Source organism: Sphaerodactylus townsendi, linkage group LG10 (genome assembly GCF_021028975.2).
Source record: "Sphaerodactylus townsendi isolate TG3544 linkage group LG10, MPM_Stown_v2.3, whole genome shotgun sequence".
Classification (NCBI taxonomy): domain Eukaryota; kingdom Metazoa; phylum Chordata; class Lepidosauria; order Squamata; family Sphaerodactylidae; genus Sphaerodactylus; species Sphaerodactylus townsendi.
In genome coordinates, this window is record NC_059434.1 from 35,786,114 (window position 1) to 35,804,453 (window position 18,340).

Genomic DNA, 18,340 nt, shown 5'->3' on the forward strand with positions numbered 1-18,340 from the left:
AAGGCAAGTTTCTCCAGTAGTCATTCAAGACAATATAAATGGTTCTCTTATCAAATTACCATGTTTAATAGTGCACAGAATGATGGTTTTGATGAAGGCTGCACTTAGAAATGACTTTTAAATGCTGATAGACATTTGGGACTATTTTCACCCATGGAAATGCACTATTTTTACTTCCTCTGTACACAACTGACTGCACTTAGTTCTTTTTGGTGGAAAAGGGTATAGGAAGTGTTTACTCTTTGGGGTGTGTGAGTGAAGGTGCCCAATCCTGAGGACTTCCAAGGCTGGTTCTCATCATGACAAGCCATAATTTGCAGTTGCATTTAAATGTACCCTCTGTAATTTCCATAAATAAGGTGTGTAAACAATTAGATTAAGATACCATTTAGAATGTTATGTAATATACTTTATTAATTTTGCATTGTGTTTTCCATAGGCAATTACTAGTATTTTCTGGAAACCTAATAAAATAAACATTGACCACCCCAATTACTCATTTTATGTGTTGGCATTGCAGTGAGCTTGTGTATCAGCCAGTAACACACACAGCAATATTATTTCCAGACTACAAAATTCAATCAGTTGGCATTCCAAATCAGACTGCAGAGCTCCCTAAACAAGTGGATACCCCCATGAGGTATTTAACCTTTGCCTTTTGTCAGCAATCCATGACACAACTGTTTTTCTTATGCCATATTGAAGTGGGACCACCTTGTCATATGATCTCTATGCTACAAGACATCGAGACACCTTTATTCAGAATGAAAGTTTAGAAATATTTTAGTTAATATCTTAATATTTAAAATACATGCTATCTTTACACCCAAGTGAAGGCGATGATTTTAATGTACAATATTGTATTACTGTTTTCACATCTGTGTACATTTTGGCCAAGATTTTTAAGCAGATTGTGGGGCTGGGGTGGGGTGGGGTGGGGAGATGATTGTGTGTGTGTGTGTGTATGTGTGACGTATATGTGTATGTGAATATGTACAGACACACAAAAACTGCAGAATCCTTTCTCAGATCTAAATTTTAGTCTACTTCAAAATTATTTTAATGAAAGCACAGGAGGACACAGTTAATGAAATTAAATATTAGTATTCTGTGTAGAAGGAAAACATGAATTGCAGTATGGCTGCATCTAAAACTACAGACATCTGGGCTTTCCCACTTTGGTAGCAAATAGGGGGAATTATGGGTTCATGGTCTGCTTCATGTTAGGAAGACACCCCTCCATCTGTTCGCAGTTCAGCCTGTTTCCAGTTTAAAGCACGGATTTCAATGCAAACATCAATTTCTTCTCCCTGTTTTATATGCAAAGCGAACCTTAGGAATCACAGCTATACTGCTACTGGGACCCCTACCAAATTTCTCCCCCTCCCCCAAAATCGCAGGCTTTTCATTTGAATACCTGCTTACAGTGGTATACAATGGACAGCTTTGAGAAGAAAAATTGATAATCTTCACGGAAGAGTAATTTGAATGAAATTACACTTGACAGCCTGTCTCCAAGCAAGCAAGGAGAGTGAGGGGCGCCTTAGCTGAGTTCCGAGGACCTGCATTAAACCATTAAAGCTCTCGGAGCTTTCTGGGGAAAATAAATTCACAGTTTTCCCACCATCTGTGCAAGGCGTTTGATTAAACCTGTGCAGCCGTTTCTAGTGAAGAAAGGTAGCCATGGAAGAAAATATGGAAGAGGGACAGACACAAAAAGGTATTGTGATACAGTAGTCGTTTGTTTGCTTTTTTTGTCAGTGGGTCTTTACCTCTCTATTTATTCTCTCTGTGTCTGCATGCCACTGGAAATGTTCACGGTGATGGCAAACGTGGGTTTTCTGTCCACTTTCTCCCTTAAATGTCATTTTGCTTTTTGCAATAGGCTATGCTGTGAAGATTTGCAAAATTGCTTAAGGAATTCACAGCACAGCTCCATATGTAAAATAGTAAACACTGCTGCAAGCATTTAATGTGAACTGTTTCCCAGACCAGTCTTTGTTAACCTTCATTTATTTCATGTTTTCACGCTTGTCTAGCTGGGTCAAGAGAGCCCAGTGTGAACTATGGGAGAGCCACTCACACACATTTGTAGCTAGTTGCATTTAGAAATCTAACAAAGTGACCATTATTTACACCTCTGAATGGGTGTCCAGTCTAAACAAAGACACTGAGTATATTTTGTCAATTTCTGGTAGAACTGTCCATATTTCTTATTCTTTTCCCATTTTCTCTTGCTGTCTGTTGGAAGTACCTTGTTATGTGATGTATAATGAGAAAAAATTGTTGTAAATCATGAAAAATTGCAGGTTGACTTTTCCTTTCTTTCCAGTTATGCATGATACATCTTTTGTTTCTGAAGAAAACCAAGCTGACGAACAGTGTTCATATATTAATTTATCCATATTCTCTTGTGAGCATTGTACATACCTGGCACGTCAGAGTGTGATACCTTTCAAAGGATACACCATTCGTACTGACTTGCACAGGTGATAATCCTGCATTTTTGCACTGTTTGAAGTCCCCTTTCCCCATTTTCTCTACCACAGTCTTGTGCTGTTGCATCAGTGCTTTTTGTGTTGCTATGTGCTTTCTGGGATTACTTAGACATATTAAAGAGAGAGGATGTTTTATATAGCCTGTGCAGTGGCAATGCTAGCACAGTCAAATCGTGGGTTGCTTTTTCAGACATAAATGATATTAAAATAGTTTTCAGGAGCTGAAGATGGATTTGGGAGCTGATGAAAATGTTATATGTTATTTTCATACAAACAGCTGGTGTCTCGCTTGATTCCATGTTCCAGATTTCAGATCTGAGTTCAATCCGCTTGTTACATGTAGGGATGTCATGCTTCTCTCATTAGACTTGACCCATTTAGACTGCACATTGTTTACTAGCTCTCAGTCGTGCAAACTGCTACAGATACATTTATATTCACATACATGTAAAAAAGAATTCTAATTTCTACAAGTAATTTTTTGCATGGAGGCACGTTTTCTGCCCAAATGTCCAAAACAGCATGTTCATGAAAGCTGATTTGCAGTGTCCCAGATACAGCCATGTGTAATTGCTTATTCTTTAAGCATGAGCAATTTGATCATTTTCATTGATCTATGGTAATGAAAATCAGGGGCAGACCAAATTGTTAGCATTGCGGGGGGGGGGGGGGAAAAAAACATTTTTCTGAGATAATCATTTTAGTTTTTTTAGGGTCTCATCTCTCACATGTGTGGTGAAATAGCACAAGATTATTATTAAGAAAAAATTCAGTGTAAGGGTTTCTACCTTATCATCAATGAAAGAGACTCCAAATGCCTCACCTTAAGAAAAGCCTATAACATCCCTGTAAATACAGCAAGCGATGTGTATCAGTTAATGGATTCTATTAACAGGTTGGCACATATGAGATTGCCTATTTTCAAATGAGGGATATGTGGAATAGCTCATGGCCACTCAAAACAATGTGATTAATAGCATGATTGCAACTGCTAACATGACAGATTCTTTTCCCATGCACAATATGCCATGTGTTAAGAGCCTTTTTCTCTTTAGTGGAGCCCAGCTGTGGCCATGAACACAAGCATTTCTTTTCCTTTTACCCAATTCTCTGCTGGTTTTTTGTGGGCGTACGGGAGCAAACAAAATGTTTGTTTAGCCTTTGTAAAACAAATACCTGTTACTTTCTGATCACCAAGCATAAACATTTATCTAAAAATGTGAGTGAGAAGATGAAAATTGTGTTCCGAATTAGAAAGATGCATCTGTGGCAATCATGTCAGCTACCTGGTCCTTATAATGATTTAAGGGCTGTCCTTGCATTGGAAAAGACCAGAACGTTGTTCTGTTTCATCTCAGAAATGTTTTTGCACAGCAGTCTGTGTAGATGATTTTTTTGTTTCTGTTTCCTTGAGCCTGTATGGTATGCCTTTTTGTGGTCTGACTCTACTTGCTGCTGTTTTCCATTGCATAATGCTCCTGAACAGTGAATCGTGACAGAATCATACAAACATGTTTTCTCCCCTCATGCTGCCATCTTGGCTAGAACCATTTCCTCCCTTCTTCTCTTCTCTGGAAATCAAATGAAGTATAAATTTTGTCACTGCCTACCACATCCTCCATTCCTTACCCTTGCGCAGCACTGCAATGCAAGTGGTATGCAGCCATCATGGAAGCGAATAATTTTATGTTGAAGCTAACAGATGTGATGCAGATAGTGCAGCCTACAACATTTTATTTCCTCAGCAATTATTTTTGATATGCAATAAATTGTACAAAATAGTACATGTGAAATGTGATATAAATTCAGTGTAGCTGCCATTGCTTGTGTCTGTACTCCTTTTAAGAAGATTTTCCAGTTCTGATAGTGTGCCTTTATTGTTTTGATTTTGAGGGGCCTCAACTGTGGAAGAGGTAGCAGTGGGATAAGCCAGTAAACACAGGGCGAGTTAGAAACTCTAGCTGTGCATTGTGCCTGTGTTTTTTTCCACCTGTAGATTAGAAATAATTCAAATATGTTTTGCAGCATGATAATGGTTTAATATTAATTCTGCACAAGCCACCTATGGATGCCAAAGAGAAAAGCACACTGTATAGTTACCAACTATGATAGTATTGCTTTTATTAATAACTTACATTATGATGCATTTTATAATAATAATTTATAATTTATCAGGATTTGGGTAGAATTCTGTATTGTGTATGTGTGTGTATATGTGTGTGTGTGTGTGTGTGTGATTAATGTTTTAATTTAACAGAATGACTGATTATCTAGATGTTTTGGAATTTCTTCAGACCATCTGATTGAATGTGCTTTGTTTATATTTTTGTATCTAAATGATAGAGGTCATTTCCTTTCTTGATCGTATACCACTTGTCCTGTTGTATATAGCAAAGAATGAATGTGAATTCTGGATTTAGATCCCAGTTTAACTGCAAAGAGCACACTGGTTCAACTATGAAATTGAGATTTAGTCAGATGGTGACTAACAACCATTTTCCATACTAGGCTTAGATTGTATCACCATTACTATTGCTTCTAAGGCTAAGATTTCTAGGTAGGGGAATTGAGTTGATAAGATGTGTGTTCATTGAGCTCAGTTTCATTTGTTGGTGGAAAACTAAGCTGTATATCATCAATGGGGGCTGATTTTCCACCTCAGAATCTTGTTGATGGTATAGAGACAGCCATTGTTCTGTGACAAAACAATTCATGTTGCCCTGAGGCTCTCTGAAAACAACATTGGAGCAGATCCGGGAGAGACCTGAGATTGTTTTCCAGAAGTTCTTGGGGCATGAATATGCCCCCCAGCCTCAGTGTCTTTCTAACTGGTAGCTCCTTTTGTGGGAAGAAAGAAATAATCAGGTGCTTGACAGCCCTTAAGCCTAAAGTAGGCAGTCCAAAGTAGAATACTTTATGCTGTAATCTTGGTACTGGTGCAACATTTAACTTTGGTAGTCACAGATTATTCAGATCTGAAGTAGATGAGGTGGCAGTGTAGGATGAGAGTATCCATGGAAAAGAAACATCAAACAGATTGTAGAAGGGAAGGATCAGGGTTGCTAGTCTCTCGGCAGGAAAGAAGATCGCCTCTCACTTCCTGCTTGAAGCAGCAACAAGAGGAAAATAAAATGGACATCATACTTCTCTCGGAATTACCAGAAAGTTTGTGGTAAAACCAGTGGTGTATCTGCCAGAGGAAAAAGGGGGGGTGTCAGTTGACCTGGGCGCCACCCAGATCTCATGGGGGAGCCCGGCAAGCCATGGCAGGGTCCTGGCCCACAGGGTGCTTCTCATCCCAGCCCCGCCTGGCTGCCTGGGACCACCGCTGCCCTCTTTCACCAACTGATCATGTGGGAGATGTCTGGTGGGCTGCAGCAGACTCCCAGCCCGGTTGCTCCTGCTGCAGGCCATTCCTTGGCCTGGCCCCGTCAGGCTGCTCCTTCAGCTGACAGAGGAGGGCAGTGGCAGTCCCAGGCAGCCTGGTGGGGATGGAATGAGGGGCAGCCTGCAGCAGGCTCCTGGCCCATCTTCTGCTGGCTGAAGGAACAGCCTGGCAGGGCTGGGCCAAGGGGCAGCCCATGGCAGGCTGCCTGGAACCGCAGCCACCCTGCTCTGCTGGCTAAGGTAAGTAGGGCAAGGGGGGGCGTGGGGGCGGAGGAGCAACCTGAGCAGGTGTTGCCCTGGGTGCCATTTTCCCCCAGTACACCTCTGGGTAAAACCATTAGCTTTTGACAATTCCATAAGTAGTCTGATGTCACCTCTGGGGAAAACCTGTCTAGGAATTGTGGAAAACTCTAAGATGTTACCATAAAATTTCCAGCAATCCCTAAAGAGATAATGACATAAATTCTAGGTTTTCCTCAGAAGTTATGTCAACCCATTGCTGACAGCTGTCCCATCCCCCTTTCAAGTACCCCAGTCCCCTGATCTCCTGCTGGCAGATAGGCCAGGCCATCTTAGAAATCATTCATGAAATGTCTTGCATGGGTCAGGAGGTAGAGATAAGTTAAAATCAGCTGCCATTGGTTGCTTTCTTTGGCCGTGAGGTACTGCGTTAGCATTCTGAAATTATAGGTGAAGGAACAGGAGGCAGCAACAAGACTCTCACCATCTTTCAGTTCAGGTTTAAGGGTAGATTCCAAGCACTGAGTAAATGCTGTCTGAGCAATTCTTTTATCTGTCTCCAACTGAAGTTTCCTTGCCAGTTGGAGGATTATGTATCATGCAGAGTGAATTAGAAATTCTGTAGCAGTAGGATACTCCAATCATGTCAGTCACTTGACTCTTCAATTTATGTATTGTATTTCATATACAAATCAAAGTCTGGGATCTATATATCATGAATTTTCAGTTAATAAATGTGTGTAGAACATTCCCTTCTTGACAGGAATGTAACTTTTTTTCCTGGCTTCACTTTGTTGGTTAAAAAGTGTTCAATTTTTAAAAATCTTATTATACCATGCATTGTGTCTGGAATTGCTAGTTTTGGGTTGGGAAAATACAGGAGATTTGGGGGTTGAGCCTTGGGAAGGCAAAATTTCAACCGGGGCGGGGGGGGGGGAGACCTCAGCGGGATATAATGCCACAGACTCCACCCTCCAAAGCAGTCATTTTCTCCTGAGGAATTGCTATGTCTCATGTTGCTATGTTTGATCTTGTACAGGGTTGGATCACATGCAAATTTCTTCAGGCACAAGGAAAGGAGGAGTTTTATTAAGCCTCCTGCTCTGGGAGAGTGTTGACTTTGCCCAATAAGCTGTCCCTTATCAGAATCAATATTTTAGAAAGTGTTTTGTGCAGCTAACGGAATGGGGAAATCTCTGTCTGCAGAAATTTATTCATTTAAAATTTATTAGTTGCCTTTTTACCTTGGAGAACTCAAGGTAGCTTACAATGTTAATAAAACAACTATATATGACCCCCCCCCCAAAAGATTCCAATTTAAATTCTACATTAGGACTGTCAGTGAATTAAAAAAATACTAAGTTAGTCAAATGGAGTCCTAAGTGAAACTGTCTTCAACTAGCAGTGAAGGGGCCACTGGAGAGATTTTTCCATAATTGTGGGGCTGCCACTGAAAAAGGTCCTCTCTAATGTACCCACTGGATGAACTTCTTTGATTGGTGGGACATAAGGAGAGCTTCTCCCTGTGAACTTAATTCCTGAGAATAAATGTATAGAAAAAGATGGTCCTTCAGATACCCAAATCCAAAGCAAGGTAGGGCTACAAGGGACAAAACCAACATTTTGAATCTGGCTCAGGAACAGACAGCTATACTTGGTCCAATTAAAGTTGCCAACCCCTGAATGGATCCACCATCATAATAAAAAATGAGGATAGGTGCACCTGGAGGTTGTTTAAAAACTACACTGCACCAAAAAATGTGAGTACAAATGTGCCAATACAATAAAGCAATATTTAAATCAAACTGTCTCCAACTAGTATCTCTTTATATTGAGTTTAAACCTTGGATGAATTCTTATATGTAAACATATACTAGTTGGAGACAGTTTGAATTTAAATGTTGCTTTATTGTGTTGGTACATTTGTACTCATAGCCTTTGGTGTGGAGTGGTTTTTATACAACCTCCAGGTGGAGTCTGGAATTTTTTGGAAGTACAACTGATCGCCTTGGAGAAAAACTCAAACTTCAGAGGGTGGGCTCTATGGCATCTCATCCCTCATGAGCTTCCTCCCTAGGCTCTGTCCCCAGATCTTCAGGAATTTCTCAACCTAGAGTTGGCAACCCTAAATGCAACTCACATTCTCACATTTAATTTCCTCACCCTCAGCAAATGGAAATAAATTCTTTGTGACAGTAGCCTTCACATAAGGGTTCATTCCTGCCAAACTACAGACAGAGGGGAGAAAGGGTCCTTGTTTCACAGGTCACTAAAGTCTGCCAAAGGGAGCCATAGACATACCCCTCATCTTTTCCCACCCTCCCCCCACACAAACAGATTGTGCTAGGTTCATTCAATTCAGTGTGGTTTTTTTCAGCCCACACTACTGATTTGCCAGTATTTGTCAAAGTACCAGTGGGCTTGCTTGAAGAAAATCAAATCTTTCCAAACACAGGTCAGTGAGATAAATTGCAGGGTTATCTTCATTTGCATATTCCATTTTTGGAAAACACAAACATTCCTGCTTTACAAGAGACCTGGAAGGCTCCCATCTTAAACTGAAGATTCATCCAATGTTAACTTCCTCAGTCAGTGATGTGATTGTGGGAAAAACTGACTAGAGACTGCAATCAGAACTAAATAGTTTGCAGCACAAACGTGTTCTGGTTGGATAAGGCCATGTCAGGAATGTATCATATAATAAAATTTCAACCCCAGCTCTGCAACTCCCCTCCTACCCCGTCCATTCTTCAGCTGTCTCTTGCTGGCTCAAGGAAACAGAAAATTAATAGGAAAATAGAAAGTGAAAGCTGCAAGCAGATGCAAATATTCTGGCATTTCCAAAAAAGAACCAGAATTGGTTTAGCCAGTTTGGATCTCAAAGTCAGAAGAGCTTTCATTCACATTAGTTACCCTTCGAGGTTAACCAACAGTAGGCTGACCAGACGTCCTGCTTTTGGCGGGACAGTCCCGCCTTAAAACAATTTGTCCCATGTCCCACGGGTTTTTTCAAGTGTCCCGATTTTTGGAAGGCTTCTGGGGTGCAAGGCAGTGCGGCAGCCTCCCGTGCATGTGGCCGCAGGAGCGCTGCCTTCTGGGGCGCTCCCATTTCCCGCCCTGTCACAGGGCGGGAAACGGGAGTGCCCCAGAAGGCAGTGTGCTCCTGCGGCTGTGCGCGCAGCTGCACGTGCAGCCACCCACCTACCCGCCCGTCCCGGTTTACAAAGGTGACCATCTGGTCACCTTAACTAACAGTGTATGCTCAATTTAAATTTTGGTTAGTTGCGTCTAGATACACACTGTTATTTTTTGAGGTAAAAATGTAAAATTCTACCAAACTAGATCCAGCTACTGTGGTGTTGGTTATCCATTGCAGATAATATGAAGTCTTGTGAAAGATAATGAGCATAGTGGAGAGCCACTGTAGTGTTTAGAAATCTGACCTTGGCCTTGGGATATGTTGGTTCAAAATCTCACTTTCTGTGAAATTCCACGGGTTGGTCCTTGGACCAGTCATTCTCTTTCAGTCCAACATCTCACAACAATGGAGGAAGAGAGACATTTGTTCCACCTTGGCCTTCTTAGATGGAAGATAGGATAAAAATACAAATAAATAAAACTATTAGGAATTGTTTAATAAATAAATATTTGGTTGAGATTTAGCAGTAGGGTTACATTTTAACTGCCTAGGTAAATTTCAAGCAGTTTGTTTTTTTCCTCCCCTTCATACTATGTTGCTTATTGGTTGTATTGTATTCTTTTTATTGTATTGTATGTATTGTATTGTATTGTATTGTATTGTATTGTATTTATTGTATTTTATTGTATTTATTGTATTCTTTATGCATGCATTGTTTTATAATTCTGCAATCTATCTCTGTTTCAAGAAGAAAGGTGAAGTTATCAGGATCTGTAAGGATTTTCTTAGCAACTTGTTTCTGTTCAATAAATATACCTGTAATTGGGCTTTAGAGACAGACTGGTGGTTCTGTTAGTTTACTGCTCACCCCATTGTCTAAGACTTCCTAGCAGGGCTTATAGAGGCAGTGTCACATTCTATGGGAATTCAAAATTCATATTTCCTCCTCACTGATTAGTGTTAATGGACACTGTAAGAGAAATCAGGATGTATTTGTTGACCTACACATGCAGCAGGTCATACATTTCACTTAATATTTTGCTCTGAAGTGGAGAGGAGGAATCTGTGGGTAGGGAAAGTCAATGCCACATCTGTTGTGAGCTTTGTTACAGCTGGTTTCTCCAACTTCTTTCGGGATTGGAAATTTATTGAAGTGGTCTAAAGTTTTTCAGAATGGCAAGTTGTCAGCCAACTTGATGAGCCTTCTTGGCAGCTCTAGGTTTATTTCCAGAATCTGACCTTCCAGAATAGGATTGGTATGGTTGACACTATTACTCTGAGACATTTTCTTCACTCATGGAGAATTCAGGCAGGTCTTTGGTACTTTGAAAAGCTATTTGAGAAAATATCAGCTGATAGATTCAGTGCTGGTTGCAGAAACTCATAACCAAACCCAGCATAAGCCCATATCAGGGCTTTTTATGTAGTATATTGGTGCCCCAGAAATCTTACAATTTTGCCACCATTGCATCTTCACTGTTCCAGGTGTTAAAGAGACTCAAACTTACCTGGTAGAACCATCAACAACATTGCAAATAAAATTATTCATATCTATTTGGACTTGGATGCTTCACTGGGAATTAAGTCTTTGGCCCTTTCCATGCCCGCGGAGCAGTTTGAGGTGAAAGCCCTGGGGACGGCAAAAACTTGTAGATCCCCAGGGGAGCCATTTGCACAGGGAGGCTGGAAGCTGCTCAGCAGCGGCAGCCGCCCTTAGCCGACTACGGCGAAGCCAGCTGTTTCCCAATCCCTAAACGCTATGGCGAGGTTGTTTGGAAACGCCAGCTTGGAGCCGCTGCTGTGCGAACGGCAGCGGCTCCAAGGCGCCCTCCCCCCCACTCCCACCCTTCACTTACCTTGTCTTTGGCCCTCCGGCGCGTCGCCGAGGCCTGGGGACACACACCCCTGCCCCGCGATGCTGAAGCAGGCGCACAGGGCCGGGGGGCGTGTCTCCAGGCCTCGGCGACGTGCCGGAGGGCCAAGGACATGCCGGGTCTGCCCGGCTGTTTCTGGGACCATTCGTGCAAATGGTCCCAGGATGGTTGGGTCGGCGTGGAATGCGTCGACCCAACCCCCATCGACGCCGTGCAGAAACAGCCTCTGAATCTACTTTTTCTTTCCCCTTCCCACATAGTTTTTCCGCTGTCTCCAAAACAATTTCCTTTCCATAGTATTTGAAGAAATGAGCTCCTACTCACAAAAGCTGATTCTGGCATAAATGTTGTTAGTCTTGAAGGTGCCACTTGATATCTATTTTATTTCAAATCCTTCCTCCCCTTTGAAAGTGCTGGCTGCAGTTGCATTGATTAATTTCAAATCATTTAACTGTGAATGCTGTTAAGGTTCTTGGCCTGTGGCACAACTTGCTGTCTTGAAACTTACCCTTCTTGAATTGTTAAGATTACCCATGAGAGATTAGCTAGCCTGATCAGTATAATGGTAAACATGGTTGATGAAGGTTTTTTCTGCTTTGAAGGAAAGTTGCTCAGGCTCTATATAAAGAAACCATCTGAACTGGGGAAATTGTAGTCTAATTTCTGGCTTAGATTTTTTTTGGTCAAGTTACTTGAAAGTGTAGAAGGTCAACTTTAATTGATCATTGAATGAGGCTCGTTATCAGATCTAGTTTGGGGACTGCTTTGTTTACCCTATTTGACAATCTTTGCTAGATGTTTGTGCAGTCAATGTGAATCTGCTGATTTTCCTGGGTCTCTTGACAGCTTTTGAGTATGATCATGGTATTCTTCTGGTCCCCCTTCATGGCAAATTCTACTTTGTGGTGATTTCATTCCTTCTCGGACAATAGACTTCAGAAGGTGATGCTCAGAGACTATTGTTCCTCTCTAAATGATTTATCCTGCAGAGCTCCTTTGTCTCCTATGTTTTTGAAGATTTGGGCCCTTATATATCTCTTTCTGAAAAATAAAAGTGTAGCATTAAAATAACATGCTGTGTCTTACAAACTGATGAATAGCTATCTACCTCATGTTATTGATGGACCAGTTTAATGAAGAGGAATGCAATCACAGCATTTAGTGTGAAACTAAATTCAGTTAGTTTAATTATGTGATTCTACCTAAGAATCAGGCAGTAGTTTTAAAATTACCTATGCAGTATATTCCATAGAGTTACAGCACAATGCACTTTTTCTATATAATTCAATCTTGATTTAAAGTATGAAAAATCATTATGAATTACAGTGCCCATGTCTGAATGAGTTGCAGGTCTATCCATCAATGATGCATTCATTGTCATTTTAGTTTGCAGACAGAAGCTCCACCCCCTCCTATTTTGTTGGTCAGCCTGTTTGGTCTTAATTGAGTCACAGTAGATAGAAATAGAATTTCTCTGCCATTATTAAAAGTAATATCAATTTGGCTCAGGCTATAAACACAGGAGACTACATAATGCAACTGCTATTAATAGAACTGTAATAGCTGCTGACCTTAACTCATTTATTTAGAGTATTTTCTTCCACCTTTCTACATACACTTTCCCTCTTGAGTGTCAATATGGGTATGCACTCAAGGTAGTAAACACAATACATGAAGTGACAAGTATAGTAACGTCTGGATGCAGACAGATTAAGTTCTGCCTTTTCCTAAATGCGGCCAATGTAAACTGACAGAATGTTAGTGAGAAGAACAGTTGAAAATGGTGGTTAAGGGCATTGTAAACAGTAGTTAGGAAGTTGAGAGTGAGTGAAGCTGGTTGAGTGAAACTGTGGAGAAGAGCTATTTAAAGCTACTTGAGAAAAATTAAAATTGTAACAAAAGATCCCAAATGCAGGAACAGACAAACAGTTCAAAAGTTTACTGGAAAAGAAACTTTGTAACCTCTACCTATCTTTCTACAGTGTTATGTTCAAACCATAAATACAAATTTACTTTGTTTGTTTGTTTAATCCTGCTAGCTGATTGTCCCATAGAAAGAATGCCACACATACATAGAAACTAATATCTTGGTCTCTATATATTTTAGGATATGAATAAACAGTAGCAGTGTGTGGACTGAACAGTGTTTGAGTTCCTAACCTCAATAACTCCTGGCAGTGTATGAATGAGGGGCAAGTAGTAGAGAGGGCTTGGTATATGTTTGAGGCCTTGACCTACATGTGACCTGTGGGAGAAAGGTTGGAACCACTCTTTTTGAATGAGAAAAGTGTGTCAAAATCTGTGATAAACAAGTTGCAATAAAATCCACAGTATTCCAGACCCACAGAATGTTGTCTAACCTTCTGCAGGCAGAATAATATCACATACATTGAATCACAACGTTCTGGGGACAGGCCAAAATTTAAAGTACTTTATAATTAGTTCTGCATGCCCCAGTGAACTTAGGACTGTTGTGCCTTCCACAGCAGCACAGGAAATGACTTTTTGAACTATATGGATTAATGAGTTGAGATACCATATATTATTGGGATGTGGTTTTCAAATAAACAAAGCTTTTAAAAATGCATTGGGTTAGAGTAATCTCTTCAGCATGCCTGAAACAGTTGTTCATATCTTAGCCATAGTTGAGTGCCTACAGTTACATGTCAAGGCATACTGTACTGAATACCTGTAGGTTAAAGGATATGATTAGGTTGAAAAAAAATCTAGGGAGAGAAAGCAGGTCAAGCAAATCTATGCCACTCCCACCCCCAGCATGTCACACCTAGATGAAACATCTCCCAACAAAAAACTATATGTGATGCTTCAAAGGAACAGGACAATCCTATCACAGTCCATAAACCTACCCAAATTTAGGGGAGCTTTTACTTCAGAGGCATATGGGGCCCAAACGGTGTCTGGAGACAAAGTCTCCTCCGGGTGCCCCCCAGGAGCCCCACCTGTCCCTGCTGCCGGGAACCTGGAGCACCCCAGCCCCACCCACCTACACAGCATGTGGAGTTGGGTCTCCCTCAGCCTCAGCCCACACCCCCGGCCTGCCTGGAGATCAGGGATGTGGGCCTGTCCCCTTGCTTTTAGCAGGCCCAGTCCTGCCTTGGAATCTCTTTGCAAGATATCCTGAGGACTTCTGTGGGGGGGCGGGGGAGCTGTGCAGACTTCCTCCCCAAGATGCCTCTTTTTTTTTGCATCCTCAGGAGATCTTATTTGTGTTGTGCAGAATGGACTAATGTAAATCTATATGTTCGTTTCGTATAGACTTTTTTTCCTATCTGCATTACTTTTTAACAGTGCAAACCTCAACAAAGTTGTATTCTTCTAAACCCATTGACTTCAGTATTTAGAAAGAGATAAATCTTTAGGATTGCACTGCAAAGGAGGTATTGTTGTACATTAGTGTTACTCATACAAATGAATCATTAATTTACAAGAGAAAACATTGGGATTTCGTAGTATGAGGATAATTAACACAGTTGAGTCTGGACTTTTAAAACAGAAGAAATAAAAACACAAACCTTCTGTCAGCAGTGTCTATTCTTTAAAACGTTTCATTGGAGACAGAGGGAAAACAGTCTATTTTTATCTCCTACTTAAGCTGCAAGATTGGTGTTGGTGGATTAATGGTTCATTTACTATTCACAGACATATTGATGTAGCACTGCTCTTAAGTAGAATGCAAGGCACAATTTTGAATTATTTGGTCTCATTTTGGGACCATTAATTTATCACAATGTATTGATACTATTGGCAGGAATTGATGTGGCTGTCTAGGGAATCGGTGAATTCTGTGTAGCAGTTGAGTGTTGGAAGAGATCTAGTGTGAATACTTGACTCTGATGACGTCACATTTTTAAGCAAACAACTGCCTTTATCAGAGGGATATTTGTTTAGATCCAGAGAAGCACAAATGGAGTTTTGCTTGTGTAATAGAGCTTTTATGCTGCCTCCTAGTTCTGCAGCCCTTGAACCCCAGTAAAATTTATCTGGGGTTCTGGACACTTTCCAGAATGATATTGTGCATGATATGAGGAGGTCAACTGAGAGGGGAAGTGATTGAAAGTGGAGGAATTTCCACTTGTGTGGATGGAAGTACCTCCTGGTTGTGTAAGTGTAAGAGATCCATCCCTGTTGTTTGCCTTTACTTGATTTGATACAAAAATAGTATGAGTAGTGCTTAGTAACACTCACAGTGGTGCTAAACGTGTATATATGTATGGAGACAGGGGAGGCAAGAACCAGCATTTGGATGAGTCCACCAAAGGGATCAAATGATCTAGTACAGGAGTAGGCATAGTGACCTTGTACAGGAGTAGGCAGTCTTTTTGGCCTGTAGTTCCCCTCCCCTGTAATACCTACATGTCAAGATGTTGATCTGCTGGCAAACAAATAGATGGGGGAGAGAAAAAATGGTTGTACTTGGTCTGACCTATTGGTACTACCAGCTCCTCAGAGGTGGGCCTTCTTCCCTTTGGTGGAAAACTGGCCTTTGTACTGAGAAAATGGTCCAGTGTGCTGCAGCTTAGCATGTGTTCCAGAAGTTGCCTGTCCCTGTACTAGTTCATGGTCATGGCAATGTACTATATGGGGGGGGGGGGGCACTGGGAGTATGGAGTATGTACATGTTCTTCAGTGAGCAGAAATGTTCAGCAGAATCCAAGTCTGGGCCTGTAAGTCCACCCCATGAGGTAAATTTCTGCAAGATGACTCAGTCGACAGATATAGCTACTGGCAAGTTGAACAGCAAGCTGTTCAGTGCTACAGACAAAGGGGGTAATAAGTCGTTATGCTTGGAAGTAGACATACAACTCAGCTCTGACCTACAGCATAAATATCTAGTGGTGAGTGGCAATAACTGCTAAACTTAATAGAGCAGCAACTGCTAATGCTTGAAGCTGCAAAGCTACTGTTGAATATCTGTAAAGTCTGGTTTGTTTAAACTGGGACAATTTCCACAGCTCACATGTTTGTTGTCATGGTACTCAGAATGTTAGTAGTTTAACATTTATCTGGCGGTTCCAGTGCCATTCTTGGTTCTGTCCTCTGACCCAAGTCTTAAAGCTACCAAGACAACAAAAGTAGAATAAGAATAATGCTTTTCAATCTACATATGAATATATTACACTGACAGGTGGGCAAATGTCTGCACAAGTACTCTGGCCAGATTAATTTTTCATAGGGAACCTATGATTCCCCTGATCTGTCTCAATTTTTCATGTGAATGCTTCTGATAATTTTTGCATTATCTATTCAGTGTTTGGCAAAACCCATAAAGAAGCCTCCCCCCCATTAGGTATGGTCATGAGTTGCCCTCTTTGCCGCCGCCCCCCACTTTCATAGTCACCATTGCTCATATGTTTCTGCAAAAAGAAAAGAAGAAAAAGTACTGCTGTTGTCTTGGTGATAGGATGGGATACATTCTCCTGTTATTAACAGCAATGCAAATTCATTGTGAAATAACACATGGATATATGTCTCAGCTAATTTAACAGTATGTTTTAGGTGAAACATTCCTCTTAGTGAAAGGAATCTCTTTCTATGGATTATTGTGTTCAATTGAAATTAACACTAGTTCTGTACTGGATGTTTCAAAACTGGGTTTTTTTGGCCTGTCTGCAAATGACATAAAATCAACCCATACAACAGAAGTATGTATGGAAAGGGAGGATGGGATTGCTCTGCTTGCTAAGTGCATCTGATCGTGTAGATCCTACATGACTGTAAAATGTTTGTGTGATGTGTATTCTATAAAACCTATATGCATATACTCCATTCTCACATACTCCATTCATAAGAAATGAGCAGAGGTTAGCAGAGGTGCTAGCAGCATATTCCCTGTCACCTCCCTGCTCTGATTGACAGTTCACTTATTTGCTGTGAGAATGTTCTGATAATCTAACATTTCCCATTACTTCAAGCACACACCCACATATGTGTATATCTGCTATCAAGAGACATAGTCTTTACTGCACAGGCTGAAAAAAGATATCTGAAAATCAAACCCAAAGAGAATGTTCGCTCCATGCAAAGGAGACCATAAATGCAAACATGGGCCCTGTTGAAAGCAGCAGTCTTTTATGCAGCCATATAACCATTCCATACATTTTTGTTGAATTGTTGTAAAAATAAAGTTCACAAGCTGCAAATGGCCCAAAAAGAGTTGCATTGTGTGATGGACCAGCTTTAATAGTAGCAACATAGCTCAATTGCAGCACCACAGAGTAAAGCTTTTTTGTCATGTACCAAGTTTAGATGTCACTTTGGAACTGATTCATGTAGAATGTTGGAGTGCAAATTATACACGTGATTAGGAAGGAGAGAGCCCTTCTGACTCATGTGCCATCTCCCACCATGTAGACAACTGTCAGTGTGAATTGAAGTCTGTGAATGTAAATATCCATATAGCCACAGTTCCCATCTGTCACTTTTTCATATCAAATGGGATAATCCAGTACTGCCCACTTCTGGTCTTATTAGGACACTGTGTCAGAGGAAGGAGCACAAGTCTAACATCTTCTCCCATGTCTTACTGCACATGCTGGGACCATGGCAAGCCACCTTAAATTGGTTCTATATGTTCTGTTCCCATGTATTTCTCATCGAATCTGACTTCAGCTTCAGGTGGATTTTCCTTAATGTGTCAATTCAGTAAATGAAAAAAGAGAGCTTCTTTTAAACAGTTGCATTAGAATTTTTAACACAGAAGGAAAAGAAATAATCTAAATTTCTGTGAATATTGCCCAGTGGAATAAGAATATGGGGAGAAGGATCATGTCTTTTTTTGCACCGGGGAGGTAGATCACTATGATGCCTGTTGGCAATAAAACTGGCTTTATTCAAGGAGCTGTCATCTGATTAAAAATCCTTTTACTTTGAGTGCTATGATGATTCAGACACCACATTCATAGAAACAAATAGTTTCATTGGTCAGTTGCCCCCAAAGCTGCCATATTTCACTGAGACAAGGAGACCCTAATAGTGTAAATGCTGTAAAAATTTGAAACATTTTCTTCATAGATTTTTATAAAACAGCTCATTTTTCTGATTTTTTAAAAAGTGATGTGCTTGAATGCCATCTTTTGAGTTCACTGAAGCAAGTGAATGGAATGAATGGTGGTTGAGGCTTAATGCCAGTGAAATGGTTTGAGAGCTGCTGGCAACAGCATGTGAAGCAAGGTTGCTGTGAA

At 40.8% G+C, this 18,340-nt stretch overlaps 1 protein-coding gene across 1 annotated transcript in view; it reads left to right on the plus strand.

The window, feature by feature from the left end:
• The first annotated feature begins 1,225 nt into the window (after positions 1–1,225).
• Positions 1,226–18,340, plus strand: part of GPM6A (glycoprotein M6A) — a 186,854-nt gene continuing 169,739 nt past the window's right edge. Inside the window, exon 1 of the mRNA XM_048508732.1 lies at positions 1,226–1,720. Coding sequence (XP_048364689.1) covers positions 1,684–1,720 — 37 coding nt within the window. The 5' untranslated portion in view covers positions 1,226–1,683. The remainder of the gene's footprint in view (positions 1,721–18,340) is intronic.